At 38.0% G+C, this 18058-nt stretch overlaps 1 protein-coding gene across 1 annotated transcript in view; it reads right to left on the bottom strand.

Moving 5' to 3' along the window:
• Positions 1-18058, bottom strand: part of LOC115258013 (tribbles homolog 2) — a 229298-nt gene that overhangs the window by 26216 nt on the left and 185024 nt on the right. The window contains exon 5 of the mRNA XM_062851434.1: positions 10757-10948. Within this exon, the coding sequence (XP_062707418.1) occupies positions 10757-10948 (192 nt within the window). The remainder of the gene's footprint in view (positions 1-10756; positions 10949-18058) is intronic.

Below are 18058 nucleotides of genomic sequence, written 5' to 3'. Positions count from 1 at the left end.
AACTGTTTTTCAATGATTATGGGAAAATGTCCTGCAACAAATTGGGATATCAAAGCATGTGCATTATTTCTTGAAATACTATGATTCCTTGGCTTATCTTTACCCGTCCAACAAATTGCCTAGTCCAATTTGACTTTACGCCGAATACCGGTATTAACATTAATCCCCAGACTCTGCGATGGATCCTAACGGCTTCTTCCAATGCACCATGCAATTAAGGCAGTCTATGTTGAAAAGGTTATTTTATGCCTTATCCAAAATATGGTGTTGTACGTATTTATTAGGAAATACCTTAGTAAAATTTACAATTTTTTGAGATTTACTTGATAAACTGAAACATTAAGTGTCACCCGCGGGCCTTATTTATTTTTTCTCATATTCGACAAATTATGAAATGATACGAAACTAATTTCATTTTAATACCTAACCTTGTACTATTCCTCTACACTAAGTTTTTACAATTAAATTAGTAAACATCAAAAGCTCATACACCCAACGCCTATAATCAGAGCGATATGGATTTATTTTTCTAAGTTTTGGTGGATGTTTACGACTGGGAAGAAATGTTGAACTGTTGTGGCTTTCTCAGTCTAGCAGGATTAAAACGGCTATGCCAAACTCCTGACCGTTTCACTTTTGTTAGACTGAATAGCCACAACAGTTCAGTAGTATTGTTTCAATGATGGTTTTGAAACAAAACGTAAAACTTATAATAGTTTTGCTGTGGAATGATTTTACTCGTGGCTAACCATGAGTTTACAATTTCATTAATCAATCAGGTGCCACAAAACTCACGTTTTGGGTTTCAATGAGTTTGCTTCAAGCACTTAGTAAGTAGCTGAATGGGAGTTTGATGAGTTTACGTCGTAATTCAGAGGAAGCGATAGAGATCTACCACAACCATCCATACAAAAAATATTACTGTTCATACATGAGATGTTTGGATTCTATACTTAGGAGATTTGACAAACACCCATTTTAGAGTAATTTAAAGTAAGCACGTTAACTGCGAACAATACTCGCCGCTAGCCAGGATCACGGCATATGGCGGCGTTGCATGAACTACGAATTGTACCAAGTATGTAAATAAATCGATACAGTATGAACCCAATTTTGTCAGCCCCACAAACTTTTTGCTCTTATTAACTTACGGTCAAACTTTAACTAATTCAATCATGTTCATCACTAAACTACTGCTTGAAAATCTATTTAGATATTTAAGGAGAACAAAAAATGTGTCCCCGAAACAGGCTGACAAAATCGGTTAACTGATGTATAATGAAGCGGATAAAACACGGCAGGCTGCGGTGGGCTGGGTACGTAGCTCGTATGCCAGAGAAATGACAAACTTATACCATATTAGCAGAGAACCAGAAAGGATCCGTTGGCTTCCTGGTATGGCGCGCACGTGGGTCTTTTAGGTCTTCCTCAACTGCATTTTGTGGCCCTAAGGGGCTCCAAAATCTCAGGGCGACTGGAAGCGATTGATCCAGGACTAAGACCAGTGGAAACGATTACTTTAATCGGCATAGACTCACCATTACGAGTTGTAGGCTATCAAGTATCAATTTGTTAAATTATTCGCATGTTGTTGTCAAAGCATCATAAATGTTTCAGAATCTACATTGCATCCATAATAAGTATTAAACATAATTGAAATATTCACTATGAAAGTTGTTGATATTGAAAATGATTTCCAGGCATCTGAAATCAAATATTTAGATATCTCAAACATAAATTATGTTTATGTCAATAAATTATCTTAATAAATTATCTCAATAAATTATGTTCAATCACGTTTTATGGGGAGATTTTAGTTTTCTTGTACACGGACGTCAGTATTGCGACCACATGGTGGTTACGTCAAAACGTTCTTTTCAATTTACTCACATGTTTTAGAACAAACAATTTTTTTTAATAATTGGAGCATATGCTATACATGGAGTAGGATATGTTAAGCTAAAAAAGTGGATTTTGACCTATGTGGCGTTTACGTCACCTATGCGAATATGGGCAGAGAAATTCTAGCCAAAATTCTTTTGGGGTAATTCTGCCATGTATACATTCCGAGATTCCTGCAGGCTTTCTTTGAAAGAATCTTCTCGATTTATTTATCAAGGATTTCTCCAGTAATTCCACCCGGGATTTTCTCTGTGATTCTTTTAGTAGAGCTTTCAGCTGAGATTCCTCTCAGGATTCTACCAGATATGCTTTAGATTGCCTTAGAAAATCTTGAACTGACAAATGATCTAGTCGACATTCCTTCCGGGATTACTGCCGAAAATCCTTCAAGGATCCCTTCCGGGATTTTGTAAAGGATTCATTTAGGGGTTTCTGCTTAAAATTTTCGAGCAGACGCGTTGAAGGTAACCGGGCGGCAATCGTCATTCATTATTGCCTGCATATTCATAATCAGCTGCTCGATACTCGTTTGTCAACTGAATGAAAATCAACGAATATTTGTAAACATCTTACTGTAGTGCCTACCTAATAGTTGTGCGCATAGGATATCTACCTACATGAAATACTATTCATTACAGTACCTAAATATCGAGGTATGATTCATTATGTCTACCTAAGGTTTTATAAATACGGGTGGTCATTGGACCACACAGCAGATACTGCACAAGCCTTGGACTTGTTAACATCTTTAATATTTTTTTTTTGAAGGATATAAAACTTACGAGGTGTTACCGATTACCGATGAAATATTAACGTTTCTATTACATTTGATGGTGCTTTACATAGAGCTTGTCCCATTCGATTGTCGTAGTGTTTTTGGTGGGAATCGTAGCCATAAACGAAGATGTTTTTCGATCGGCTTCATCCTTCAGGGAATCTTGCAGGAGTCTTTCAGGTATTCATGTCAGGATTCTTGCTGTGATCCCTTCAAAGATTCTTTTCGTTTTTTTTACATTCCTCAAGGCATTTCTCCTATGATTCCACTCGGGATTTTTTCAATTATTCTGCCAGGGAGTCCTGCTGAGTTTCCAGCTGCAATTTATTCCGTGATTTCTTTGAGCATCCTATGAGGGATTCTGAACGGGATTTCTATTCTGACTACCAGAGATTTCTCCCGGAATTTCTACAAGAAATTTCTCCAGCGTGAGGTGACTAAAAATTAGTTTTCGTAGTTTATGGACAGCACCGTACCACAAACAGGATAAAAGTGCGATATTAATTACCCACTTGCTGAACAGTTATTTTAAGCGCACGGTTAGAGCACCACAAGGTTTACAAACTCTTTAATATTTTTGGCGGTTTCTGTGAGAATTCAAAAGAATTCTGAAAATATTTCTGATTGTTTTAGACGGTATTCTCGAATTCTGGGAAGAATTCCTCATGGTCGTTTTGGAAGTACAAGATATCTCGATTTAGTGAAATCCGCTTGTTTGAATTCCAAAAATGTTGGCAAATTGCATAAAACGGTCATTGTAATGCTTCAGCAGATCACTGACAAGATGTGTGATAAATTATGTCCACTGCTGTCATGGTAAAATCAGAGCTAGTTGATCAGGGTTCCACGATTTCTGCGAGCCTTCACTGGCACATTCCCATGAATGAAATTCTGGAGGCATCTCTGAAGGAATCGCTTGAACAATTCCTAAAGGATCTGCTGGAACAACTTCTGAAAAAAATCCATGCAACAAATTTTGAAGAAATCTCTGCTGAAATTTACTGAAGTAATTCTAGGAATATTGAAGAAGTCTCTAAAGATATTTCCGAAAGTATCACAGAAAAAAAACAGAAGGAATAAAAAAAAGAAAATCCAAAATGAATTCTAAAAAACAGGAATATTTTATGAATCCATATATGGATTCAATGAGAAAAATCCAGGAGGAATACCTGAAGAAACACCTGGAAGCCCCTGGTAGAATACCAAACAAAACCTCTTGAGATTTTTTTTGGAAAAAAAGTCCTGAAGAAATCCCTTAATAAAAATCCCAAACCTTTTTTAATGAGTTCCTGGAGGAATTCATAGAGGTACGCTTCGAGGAAATCCTGGAGGAATTTCTGAGAAAAAACATAGAGGAATACCCGTCGGAATTTGTAATGAAATCTCTTTGAAATTCTGCAGGATTGTCTGACGGAATGTCTTGCAGCCCTTCCGTAAAAATTCTTATTAAAATCTCTGAAAGAATCTGTAAAAAAATTTCTGAAAGAATCCTTGGAGCAATTTCTAGAAGAGAAATATCTTGAAGAAAAATCTAAAGGAATGTGAAGAAATCTTGGGAATTTTCCTAATAATCTCTTGTAGAATTTCTAAAGCAATCCTTGGAGAAGCTTTTTTAGAAAGCTTCTGAGAAAATTTTGAAGGGGTTCTGAATTTCTGATTTTTATTGTAACTGTGAATCATTTTCTAAAAAAAATCCAAGGTTTTGTAGATGCATGCTTTGAAAAAATCCTGATTTCTCCATGAAAAACAAAATCTGAATAAATTCGTAGAAGAATTTTTGGAACAATCTGTGCAAGATTTTTTGAAAGGAATACTTGAAGTATTTTCTAATGGAATCCATGCAACATTTTTGGAAGCTATCAACGCAAGAATTTCTTAAGGAGTTGTTGGGAAATTTTTGAAATACATTCTAAAGTCTTTGGTGAAAGAATTTGACTGAATTTCTTCGAGATATCCTAGATGATTTTTTAATGTAAATCTACGAGGAGTTTCCAAAGGAGTTCCCGGAAGAATCCCTGGGAGATTTGTTCAGAAACTCGTGAAAGATATTTTAAATGAATGTTAAAATGGGTTTCAGCAAGAGTTAATGAAAGGATTATCGAAAAACCTATGAAAGTTTTTTCAAAGTAGTCCTCGGAGGAATTTGAAACATAATCTCTTGAGGAAAATGCGGAGATATTTTTGAAGAAAGTATTAGTCGAATTTAACATAAAAGCCATGGGAGAATTTCTGAAGGAATCCATCGAAAAAAATGTGAAGGAATCCTTAGGGCCAGGGATGAGAAATGTACTGGAAAAAACGGTAACCGGCTGTACATTTGACATTTTTCCACACGAACATCACAAGCCCAGCCAAACTCAAACTGTTCGAAAAATAAATGTCATAACATTTTTTTTTCCTGCAGCCTTCCCCCTCGAAACGGTTTCCAAGCGCGAGAGCGCCAGTACTCGAGCACAACGACGACAAAAATTTCTGTCTCTCCCATTTTCGCATTTTTCTGCGTTTCAAACCGCTTCTAGACAAACTTCTTTACGTGCATCACAAAGCTAGGAGTGTGCTCTAGCTATTTGTGCAAATCGATTTAAATTATCTATCAAAACAAGTGAGTTATTAGCAGTTAAAAATATTTGACATTTTTCGCAATCACCCGCCTCAGCTTGACTGCTCATAAATATTTTCGTGGGGAAGCGAAAACCATCAAGCGTCTGCGTGACTGCCGTCGGCGCGGCGTCTGATGGTATTGGTGCTGCCGTTGTTTTGTTTTTATTTTACTGCTAGTATCGATGAACGGTAAACAGAAAAAAGTCTCATTCTCATGCCTGCTTAGGGCAGTGTCTATAGGAATCCCTGCAGCAAATTTCTATAAAATCACAAATTTTTATAAAAAGAGTCCCTCTACCCTAATGAAATTCCTGGAGGATTTTCTGACAGAATTAGTGAAACTTATGGAGGACTCCCTAGTGTTATTCTGGAGAAATTGGAAATTGCAGTGGGGCATTCTGGTGATATACTTTAAAGAATCCTAAAGTAACTCTAGTAAAAAAAATTGAAGGAACTTTTGAATCATTTTCTGACAAACTCTGGAAGGCATCGTTTAAAGTTTTATTAAAGGAATCTTTATAGAAATTTCTGAATAAATGTCTAAAGAAATTTCTGCTTAAATTGGATGTTTTTGTGGAAAATATGGACAAATTTTAGAAGTAAATCATATAAGATGCTTTGTAAGAATTCATTGCGGAATTTGTAGAATTCTAGGAATTTGTAAACAAATCTTTGAAGGATTTTTTTGAATGAATCCGTGGTAGATTTTCCGAAACAATCCGTGAGGGAAGTTTTGGTAGAATACTCGGATAAATTTCCAAAAGTTTTAATTTTAGAAAGATTTTTTAGAAGAATTTCTGAAAAGAAATTCTAAGGGAATCTCTAGTATATTCTCCAAACGAATGCCTAGAGGAATTTCTGAAGTAATGCCTGGGAGAATTTGTCAAACAATCTCTGGAATGATTTGTGAAAAATCATGCCAGATTTCTTAAAAGAATTCTTTGTGACACTTCTGAAGGAACACATGGAAGATTTTTTGAAATAATCTGTAATATGATGATTAGATTTGGAAATTTTTTTTCGGAGACCATCGCAATAATGTTAAAAATTCTGGGTTTACGTACTTTTATTTACAACAGCAGAATTGCAACAAAAGGCGACTGAGCAGATAGCGGTACAAACCTACACTACTCGTACAGATCTATCGGAAAATACAGCAAATCCAGTAACCTTGCTCTATCAAGTGCTTGTCACGAAACACTATTTTTTTTTATTAAATTCTCAGCTTAGTGTTTTATGGGCACTTCCACAGTTATCAAGAAAAAGCTTTTTGTGCCAATGATTATTTCGCATTCATCTTGGGCATAGAGGGAAACCAGGGTGATTAAATTCAGTTCCAATACAAATAATCACCAGAAAATGCATGCATCCGCGAGGCATACAATCATTGAAAAGCGAGAAGTCAACGATCCATCAGTCCTTAATATAATCAATAAGTGCCTACCTCTAATGCTCTAATCCTATAAGCCAGAATCTCTCAAAAACGCATTACTGTCGCGACACGGCAAGTTAAAGCAATCAATCTCATCTCATCGGCCGCTCTTCAAATCCACGGGGTCTCCAAACTCGACAAATCACGATTGGACAGGATTACCTGCAACACTCGGTTAGTTCGGGGGCACTTGATGCTTCCATCATCGCCTGGCTGACATCAGTGTCCAACGAGTACATTAGCATTTTATAGCTCACGTTTTCTGGAAGTAAATACAGCAAACCCAAGACCGGCAAATCTTCACGGCTGCTGATCCCATCACTATTATTGGACACGACGACGATGCGGTCATCAGTGAAAGAGAGTCGAGAGTCTCTGCCAGGTCCAAACATGAATGCACAGGTAGTGGGTTCTGGGGCGGTGGTTGTCCACACCCGGTCCAGGTGAGAGGAAAGTACCGTACACGCGCTTGACCTCATCCGTTGCCCCTGGCGGTGATTGGATTGGGCACGGGCACGTTTGCTCTTACTTTGTTCGATCATGTTTCGACCAACTTCTATGGGCTGGGCACAGCTGAATGTTTTTGTACCGGGCATAGTACGAAAGTAACAAAAGTGCGCTCCAGTCATGTGAGTCATTGCTGAAGATGGGTTCGGACGAAAACATGATGAAAATCGGATCACAAAATGAAACAAGATAATACTCTGAAACTCATCATGTGCATTCCTCTGAATTCCTGGAGTGCATAACCGAGAGCATGAATCATTGCTTAAATTCTGATGAATTTGAGCAGGCAGACTGGGAATGCGGAAATTCCTGGACATTGGGTACGAAGGTATCGTAAGTTACACCAGGCTGATTCTTAACAAATTTATATGTGTAAACTAAATGGTTCATAAAAAAGGGCCATCAACGGCAGTCATCGTTTAGTGACGCGGAGACTTAAACCATCAATCGTCAGCAGAAGCAGGTTGAACACGTTCCTTTGCACGCGACGACGACGACGGGACCTTCAATAAACAAAAAAAGATCCCGAAATCGAACCCGGCCGAGTGCTAATCGTGGATCATCAATTATCAAAACAGGTAGCAGTTCCCCTCACTGTATTCCTTTTGCTTCTGAGCTATTCGACAAGCAGCTGAAATAAATCCACAGTGGCAGGTAGACTTATGTAGAATCCGTAATAAAGTGGTTGTTCTCTTTCTTTGTTGATTTGTAACGGTTTCGAATTAGTTGCACCTTTGTCCAGGTCCAGCAAATATTTGCATGCCACACTATCAGTTTCCCGAATTCGAACAAAGACGATTACACTGAAATAGTGACAAAGCTGTGTAAGAGAATGCTTAATTCTATAAGTCCAATAAAGTATGTAAAGAGGATAAAGGAGGATGCTGAAACGACTGACAAGGATTGGGGTTGAAGATTTGCTTAAAGAGGGAAACGGCCGTTACGGATGAACACGTTAGCAGACTGTAGACTGTTTTGGGATCAATGTACTTCGAAAGGCTGATCTCCTATCATACGATTAGGAAGCCGATTACTCATTTTGAAAAGATCATGAAGAAATTTAACATGACAATGTTATAGAGTACAGTCCAACAAAATTTCAACCATAAGCTAGATAAATATGTGTTATTCACATATAAAAAATATTCTGAAACGATAAATACTTTTGGATATTGTTAATGGTTTCATGTTAAACATTGTATGAAATAATTTGTAGCATCTAATTCTAAAATAAACGGAATCTTTGTTCAAAATAAATATGCGTACCGTCGTTGGGGGTGAGAATGGGTCAAAAATGCATACTGTCACATTCATTGTACAATAACTTTTGCTTCTTTGCATGGAAAAGTCCTTTGATCACTGGAATGTGATCTTTGGTAATACATGTGAAAATGATGAAAACATAATTGGTGTTCGTCAATTTTCGTTAAAACTGCAAGTGTATGAAAATTGACCCATGCTGACCCTTCGAGGGGATGAGAATGGGTCAAGGGAACCGAATTTGTTCCGCATTGACAACAAAGCAAGTGAGTTTGAGATTTTAAAAAGTATCAATTCACCTAAAAGTGTGATATTTCATCGAGCCTTAAAAGTGGTATTTTAAAAACGCCTTATTTTCAAGCTTTTTTCGATGGTTTATCAAAAATTAACCAACTGCTCTAGAAACCTTTTTTTTGACAGGAACTGATGGAAACTACGAGGACGACACCATATTTTTTTTGATTCGATATTCGCAATATTTGATGAGCTAAATATTTCAGATATTGTTTTGACCCAATCTCGCCCCTCTGACCCATTGTCACCCCCAACGACGGTACTTTATTCATTTCAAACAAGTTATGTTTGAAATCAATTTGACTAGTTTGTGGATCTGTAATAAAACTCGAGAAAGACTGTCTTTCAAAACACCGCCTCTCAGCACCGCCCTGTATACCAGATGATTCAGAAAACTGTTTCATACATTAATGTTAGGCTTATTGGACTTAGCTTATGAGTAAAAATTTATGTTAACATACAATTTTATTGAGAAAAGCATATTCGCACAATTCAGAGATTCATAGGCATATCATAGTGCTTGCCACACAATATACAAATTCATGCAATGGCAGACAAAGAAAACCTTTCCAGAAAATCTATCTTGGGATTTATGTAGAAGATTCCCATCAATAATACATCTGGGGATTCCGTTAGGACCTCCATCCTTCGAGTACTTCGGAATTGTCGTCTGAGAATTAATTTAGGAACTTTTGCAGGATTCCCAAAAGAAATCTCTAGATCCCAAAAAATACTCCTGAAAGATACTCAAAAGGAGCTCCTGAAGTATAAAAAAAATGCCTAGAAGGTTCCCAGGAACTCAAGGAAATCCTGAAGAAATCTTAAAAACAGCTCCTGGAAGATTCCCACAAGAATCTTCTGAGATGATTCCTAGAAAATACTTTCCCGAAAAAGAAGATTCCCAAAAGGAACTGAAGATTTCACACAAGGAACTCCAGGAGGATTTTCAGAAGTACTCCCAGAATGTACTTCATTCAAGAATTTTCAGAATAAATTATAGAATGATTTCCAGAAGGAACCCCTGGAGGAATTCTTGAAGGATTCCCAAAAGGAACTCCCAGAGAATGTCCAGGAAAAACTCCTGGAGAATGTCTAAAAACAATTCTGGAATTCCAGAAGGAACTGTTGGAGGAAGCTGAGGAAACACTTTCAGAAAAAATCCTGAATGAATTTTAGAAGGATTTTTTGATAGAATGTCAGAATGAACTCTTCAAAGAAATCTAGGAATATCTCTTGATAGAAATATTTCAAAAATAAATAGAAATAAATCTGGAGGAACTTCAGAAAACAATATTGGAAGAATTCCCATAGGAACTTCTTAAGAAAACCAGAAGGACCTTCTGGAAGATTTTCAGAAGAAACGTCTGAGTCAATCTCAGTTGAAGTAACTCCTGGAGGAAAAAAACTACAAATACTTAGGTAAAACCCAGCATAAATACCTTAAAGAATTCTAACTCTTAGTTGAACTTCAAGAGAAATCCCTGTAGAAACTCCGAGTGTGGTTTACGAAGGGAGTTTGTCGGATCGCAAAGATTTACGCTGTCTGTTACACTTTTGAGCATCGATACATATCGAATTATCCGTTATAAATCCGTGCAGGGATCCGTTCCTGGAGCGAAGAAATTCCTTCACTTAAATCGTTGAAGATATGTAAATAGATCATTGCAGTTACACCCATATTGTACTAACTCAAAAGGTGATTCCCACGGTAGTTCTGAGTGGTGAAAACAATCGAAAAGAACCAGACAAAGCAACACAAATGCGATAAAAGGAAGCACTTGCAAAGGCACTTTTACAACCTACTTCCGAGCACAATCATCGCTACCTTTTGTTCGAATCGATCCGTAGATAAAGAATGAATGCTCTCTTTCAATTTCGTTCGAATTGACAGTCAGACGGTGAGTGTTCAGCACATAGTGCCCAGATCATTCTGGTATGGTATCCGATGCAAGGTAGATATATAATTAAGCCATTTCTTTGCTCACCTTCCGACCAGCATGGTGTACAGGATCACTCCGAGCGACCACATGTCGGCAGCCTTTCCGGAGTAGGTGGTGTTCGCTTTTAGGATTTCCGGCGACACATACGCGGGACAGCCCCGTTTATCCTGCAGGAGGTCTTCGCTGGGATCGTCCAGCACAACGGCGTCCTCGAGCGATTCCAGTTTCAGTTGGGTTCTGTGGGAATGGAAATGGAAATGGAAGAAGATGTGATTATAAATTATGTCTTTTGATTTGGCATTGATTGGTTGCAATGTGGGTGTTCCAAAAACAAGCAAAGGAAAATTGTAATTGTAATTTGTAATTGCTCAGTCCACACCCTAGCCGACAACTGTCAGCCCATCTGCTTGTAGGCAGATGTGGACCTACTAAGCCTCCCCCGTTAACATGTCCTACACCGAATTAGCACACCGGGATCTTCCACAGGCAGGCGCTGGCGTTACCAGTCCCAACAAGTGTCAGATACATTAAATAGATGGGGTAGAGGATATAGGAAGATGTGGGAATAGGATGGGAAGAGGCAGAAAATGAAGAGATAGTAGAGAGGTTTCGATTTTGTTGCTGAAACGAGAAAAAGAAAGAATGATAAAGAACATTAGCGATATGTTCATAGATTATGATTTGGTCGATAATTTCTCATCTATTTTGTTTCCATATCGTTGCATCGGTCACCATTTTCATCGCCTTTCTAGTTTTGTTAGGGCCATCTCGCGTTTTTTCGTCATGTCCTCTTTGCCGGTTGGCGACGTTCGGTATGTAAGTAGAAAAGCATGCATTTAATATGATTAGTACGACAGTAATTGTGATTGCTCAGTACTTCCAGCCCATTTGTCCGCAGTACATATCAGGCATCCCGTTTTAACAAGTCCTACACAGAATTAGAAACCCGGATCTTCCACAGACAGTCCTAACTAGTGTCAGATAAGTTCAATTGAGGATAGGAAGCGGCAAAATGAGAAAACAGTAGATAAGGTTTGGTACATTGGTAGCTGTGTTCATGTGATGTCTGTCTGAAATTGAAAAACTATCTTCCGTAAGTGTTTAACTCTCTACCCTAAATGAAATACCGGAAAAATATCTGATCAGATGTATAGTTTGGCAATTCTATGTCCATACATCTTTTATCAAGAAAGAATAATGTTGTTTACTGTTATAAAATAATTCAGTTAAAGGGCAGCTAATGCATTGTTATCTAGAATAAACCTACAGAAAATGTCCCAATAAAAAGTTAACACTAGTTCAACTAACTACACAAACTAAAAAGTATTATTATATTTTACCAATGATTTCATCCTAATCTTGACCCTAACATAGTTATGCGCTTAGTGTAAGTGGACGCCGCTTATGATTTTGGTTGGACAATGACCAAAAATAATGTTGTTTCGACAATAGTCACATACTATGCCCTACGACATTGACGATTCTATTGTCTATGGCTCACCTATTTAGCGCCACCCAGCAGGGACTTGGTCTGGTACCCAATTCAGTATATCCGCTCCACGTAATGTACCGTACCTCTTTCGATTTGTGATATATTACGCGGAACATTACTCTCTTCATTCGGATAGCGGCTATGTAACCCATTGGATTAAAAACCTCCATCAAACATGAAGCGAATCGGAGACTGAAGACTCTATACCAAATTTGGCTCAGAGACAGGTAATCAGTGAGGTCAGTTTTTCTCGTTTGTCAGAGACGATTGATACGTATTAAGACAAACTTTCCACTGCATCTGCCAGCAATAATCGGTGATCGATCAACATTTCGAGTACCTACCCTAATTTACACAAGAATGCCAAGGATCACCGATCATGCTTTACAATACAGCTGGAAAAACTAGAGCAACACCTGGCCACAATGATGCATAAAGCACTAAAGCGGACCGGAAGTGTCGGTGAGCCAGCCCCACCTCCAAAAACAAGCAAAGGAAAATAACTGTAAAATACCAAACTCATGTTTACAAAATCTAATACATCTTCACTGAGATAGTGAAAAACTCTAGACGAATTATTGATCGTCTACCTAAAGCTAGGTTTGCATTGAGAGAGTTTGGTCGCATTTGACTATGATAATGAGTTCGAACGTGACTAAATATTGGCAATCTCCTCTCCTCTTCTTGGCGCAACGTCCTCACTGGGACAAAGCCTGCTTCTCAGCTTAGTGTTCAATGAGCAATGCCACAGTTTTTAACTGAGAGCTTCCTCTGCCAATGACCATTTTGCATGTGTATATCGTGTGGTAGGCACGAAGATACTCTATGCCCAAGGAAGTAAAGGAAATTTCCTTTACGAAAAGATCCTGGACCGATCGGGAATCGAACCCGTCACCCTCAGCATGGTCATGCTGAATACCCGTGCGTTTACCGCCTCGGCTGTATGGGCCCTCATAAAACTGTGTTTTTTTTTCGTTCAGATGTCTGAGAACTCTCACAAAATGATTCTATTCCACAGATTGGACGAACATTAATTACTTTTTTCATGCAACAAATTACAAAACCTATGGTCGACCAGAGCACTTGACATCGCGGAACAAAAACAGTACACTTTCTTGATCTATTGTAGTGACTGGGGTGGCCCACACATCGATCGTCAGCAAAAGGCTTCGACAGAAAAGGTTCGTCCAGAAGCGTTGACTTGCCTCTCAAAACGCAGCAAAAACCCTGCACAATTGCGAGCATGAAATTGATCGCTTTAAATAAAGCGATTTTTGCAAGGGGATGACGGCGTGGACGCCACAAAAGAGGCATCGAATCCAATTACGGACGATTTATTGACCCTGCACCGCACCGGCTACAAGGAACGATGAAGAAATCGGTTTCAATTGCTCCTCGGCGGGAATTAATGCGAGGATGTTTTAATTGAAACTGTCTGGCGGTACTTATCTGGCGGTCTAGAGGAGTTCGATTGCAAAAAAAAAAATCAATATTAATCGTGAACCACCACCACTTGTAGGCCACATAGATCGAGTTCCACAAAGCGTCCAAAAGAACAAGTCGATAGGAAATTACTTTTTCGCTTTCGCGGTTTTTGCATTTTGCAGAGTTTGTTCCCTTCGCTTCCACAAGTGCACAATTATCCGTAGAGCTAAGCTGAAGTTTTCAAGAACCCATAAGCGTTCGGATTACATAGGTACCCCGATCGATGCTTTGCATCCTGTGCAGCCAGCGTGAAAAGATCTATAAAAGTTTCTTACTGACTGACTGTACCAGTCAGTAGGAATAGCGGTAAGCATCTTCCAGCAGGGTCATTGACAATCTGGAGGAAAGCCATAAAGTTGGGTCGATGATTTCGCGAATTCAATTCTGCTTTGCTGTTTCCCACTTCATCGGGCTTTACTTTTACGCGTCAGATTTTCGCAACTTGGGAAGAGGCTTGCCTCAAATGTTGAAGCGTACCTTAATTATCTGTGTAGGGAAGAAGCGTACTAATTAAAAGAGTACCGTAAACCGGGGTCAAATTGATCTTCGGGTTGAAATTGATCAGTCGTTTTTCAAGTAGATAAAGCATTTTTGGAATAGTTTCCTTACAAATAGTATTTAGTATCAACTTCCAACAGCACGATACTTAAAAGAAAACTATTAAAAATATGCTTTTTCTAACGGAAAAACGTCTGATCAATTTCGACCCAAAGATCAATTATACCCCGGTTTACGGTACTTCTTTATTTTCTTTTTGCGATACGAAAAGCATGATGAATGCGATTCTCATAGAGATTCTTTGCTTCTTAGTAAATTATTATTCGTGCTTTTTATTGCAAATGACAAAATATAATACTAATCAGGGTAAATTTGTACCGTAATCTGCGGGGTAGTTGATAAAAATGTCGACTTTTATGGATGTGTATTAAAACTCGGTAAAAAAGATTGTCTTTCAAAAAATCGCCTCCCATCAACGCCTTGCGTATCAGATGACTCAAAAACAAAACACTTTTGTTCATTTATGGTAGACTTCTGGAGCATAGCTTTGATTTAAAATTGATGCTAACATTAAAGTTTTACTCGAAAATAGCATATTTCTGTGAAGGTAAGATGATTTTTCAAGAAATTGCCTACCTTTAGGCGTTTAATGTTGGTTATTCTGTAACTTAGTAGACTTTATTTAATTTTAAACATTCAAAATTTACTTGTTTATTGTAAACTGGACGCATTTCCTTATTTTTTATTAACCCTTAAACACCCGATACGATCTTCTTTTGGTAGATATGCAATATCTTCTTTGTTTCAAAACATTTTACCCTGGATTTTTTTATAGTCAAGGGGAATAGTTGTGCTAACCCGAGTAGTGGAAAAGAGCTCAATAATAGCATATTTTGATATGGAGATCAAAAAGTGATATGGGTTTGATTGACATAAGAGATAAAAGATCTAAAAATAAAATCAAAAATTTACTCCTGGAACATCATCATCAAATCATATTTAGATTTTGTAAGATCTAACCAATAGCAGCGAGCTATTCTTATGATCTTAAAATATCAAATTTTGATATTGTTCAGATGTTCCAGGGACATTTTTCAGATATTATTTTCAAATCTTTTATCTCTTATATCAATCAAACCAATATCATGTTTTGATCGTCAGTATTTTACCTCTACCCGGGAAGAAATGCATGGTACCTCCCCCCCCCCCCCTTTTGCTGGGAGCCGTGGTTTGTTTTTTTTGTACTTTTTTAATAAATTCAACATGTTTTTTGCTCAAATTTCATCGTTTTGCTAATCAAATCATCAATAGTTTTCACTGATCCTTGACATGCAATGTATTACTAACCCATAATAGTCTGTTGAAGTTTTGATCCCAGAGCTATTCTAAGGTCTCCAAAGCACTCCGAAGTTTGTGACACATATCCAACATCCTCCTCCTCCTCCGATCAGGCTAAGGCCGGGGTGGCCTCTGCTGTACATAGTAGCCACCTCCATGTACAACATTCTGAACCTAATTTTATACACGATGAATGATCACAGAACGGCACTCAAAAAGCGTCAAAGCGCCCCTAGACTTGGGTGATCTAGGTCATCCAAACTACTTCATTTTCATTTTCTCAAGATCTACAACATCTACCATCGTTTGTGCTCCCTCTGTCCCATTAGACTTTGTAATGCTAAGAGTAACTTGATATTGGGGTAGTTGGGCATTCCGTGAAATACAACTGGCCTCCAAAACACTTTGAAGTTTGGGTTACAATATCTTCATACTGTATCATGCTCAAATTGTAGAACATTTTCGTGGAATGTAGTCTAAGTATACTGCTGATGGAGCCTCAGTGCACAGGTATAATGCTTTTGATACATTCATGGGTATTCCTGGGTTTCCAAACTATTTTGGAATTAGGACCTTCAAGGGCTACAGGCGCTACTCTTGTTTCTTTTCACTCTATCGGCATAATTCTTTCACGACTGTGTTGCACCTCATAATATTACGAATAAATATCTCTATGTGTTACTATTTGGGTGTCTACTGGCATACAAATTGACACTATGTATTTTGAAGTATGGGTCGCAATATCTGTAAATGCTCGCGGAATATAATCTTCGCTCGGTGACCTAGGTCATCCAAACTATTCTGGAATTAAGACCTTGAAGCTCTACAAGCTCTACTCTTATATCTCTTTATCTTCTCGGTTCCAACAAAAAAATGATTCAGAAATTCCTCCAAGACATTTGCCAAAAATTCCTCGAAGAATCCTCCCAGGAATTCCTCCAAAAATTTCTGCCTCCAGGAATTTTTCAAGAAATTCCACGAAAATTCTTCCACCAAGAATTCTGCCAGAAATTCCTCCAAGAATTCCATCAGTACTTTTTTAAGAATTTCTCCAGATATTCATCTAAAAAATCTGCCAAGAATTTATCAAAATTCCAGGAGTTCCACCAAGAATTCTACCAGAAATTTCTACAAGCATCCCTTCAGGAATTTCTTCAAGAATTCCTTCAATATTTTTTTTTCAAGAATTTCTCCACATACATATTCCTCTAAAAATTCCGACAAGAATTCATCAAAATTCCTCTAGATATTCCTGCAAGAATTTCTCCAGGAATTCCTGCAAGACTTCTGCCAAGAAATTCTCCAAGCATTCCTCCAGGAATTCATCCAAGAATTTCTCCAGAATTTCCTCAAAGAGTCCAGAAACCTGCAGGAAATCCTTCAGAAATCCTTCCAGTAATTACTCCAAGATTACATCCGAGATTACTTTCAGGCATTTCTCCAGAAACTCCTCCAGGAAACCTTAAGAAATTGCTCAAGAAAATTCTCCAGGGAATACTCTAAGAATTCTCCCGAGAATTTCTTCAGGGATTTCCTCAGAAATCCCTTCAAAAAAAGCTTAAGGAATTACGACAAAAATTCCTCTTGAAATTGCTTTGGGAATTCCTTAATATTTTTTTCTTGGAATTCTACCAAAAATTCTTACAGGATCTTCCCCAAGAATTTCACCATGGGTCCCTTAAAGACATCTGCCAAAAATCCCTTCAGAAATTTCGCCAGAAAACCTCCAGCGATTTTTTCAAAAAAATCTTTCAAAAATTCGTCCAAAAAATCCTTCAGAAATTCCTTTATGAATTAGGGTGTCGCGCCACTTGGGCGGTGGCTTCTATATTCGTCTGTTTTCCACTATAACTCAGTCAATTTTGAACCAATTGACTTGAAATGTTGTACACGGGTAGATACTATACCAATCTCACCACATTTTAAAAGTTGTGTCAATTGGTTCAAATTTGACTGAGTTATAGTGGAAAACAGACGAATATAGAACCCACCGCCCAAGTGGCGCGATTCCCTACTCCAATTACTCCAACAATTCCTCCAAAAATTTGTCCCAAAATTCCTCCAGGATTTTTTCCAAGACTTTCTCCACATATTCCTCCAAAACCTCTGCTAAAAATTCCTCCTAGAATTCGTTCAGGAATTGCTCCAGAAATTCTTTCAAGAATGCCGACACGAATTCTTATAAAAATTTCTCTAAGACCTGCTCCAATACTTTTGTCAAAAAATCCTCCAAGAATTCCTCCAGAAATTAGACCAACGATTCCTTTATAAATTCCTCTAGAAATACCTCCCGGGATTTTTAAATAAATACCTTTAGGAATTATTTCAGGAAATCCTTCCGAAATTCCTCCAGAATCGCCTACAGGGATTCCTTCAAGACATTCGCCAATAATTTTCCTAACAATCTTTTCCAGAAGTCCCATGCATGAATTGCTTCAGGAATACATCCAAGAATTCCACCAACAATCTCTCTAGGAAGTCTTCCAGGAATTCCTTAAAGAATTCTTTAAGCAATTCCTCCAAGAATTCGTACC

The sequence above is a fragment of the Aedes albopictus genome, chromosome 2 (genome assembly GCF_035046485.1).
Source record: "Aedes albopictus strain Foshan chromosome 2, AalbF5, whole genome shotgun sequence".
In the NCBI taxonomy this organism is placed as follows: Eukaryota; Metazoa; Arthropoda; class Insecta; order Diptera; family Culicidae; genus Aedes; species Aedes albopictus.
Note: the sequence above shows the minus strand (reverse complement) of the source record. Positions and strands in the feature narration are given on the sequence as shown.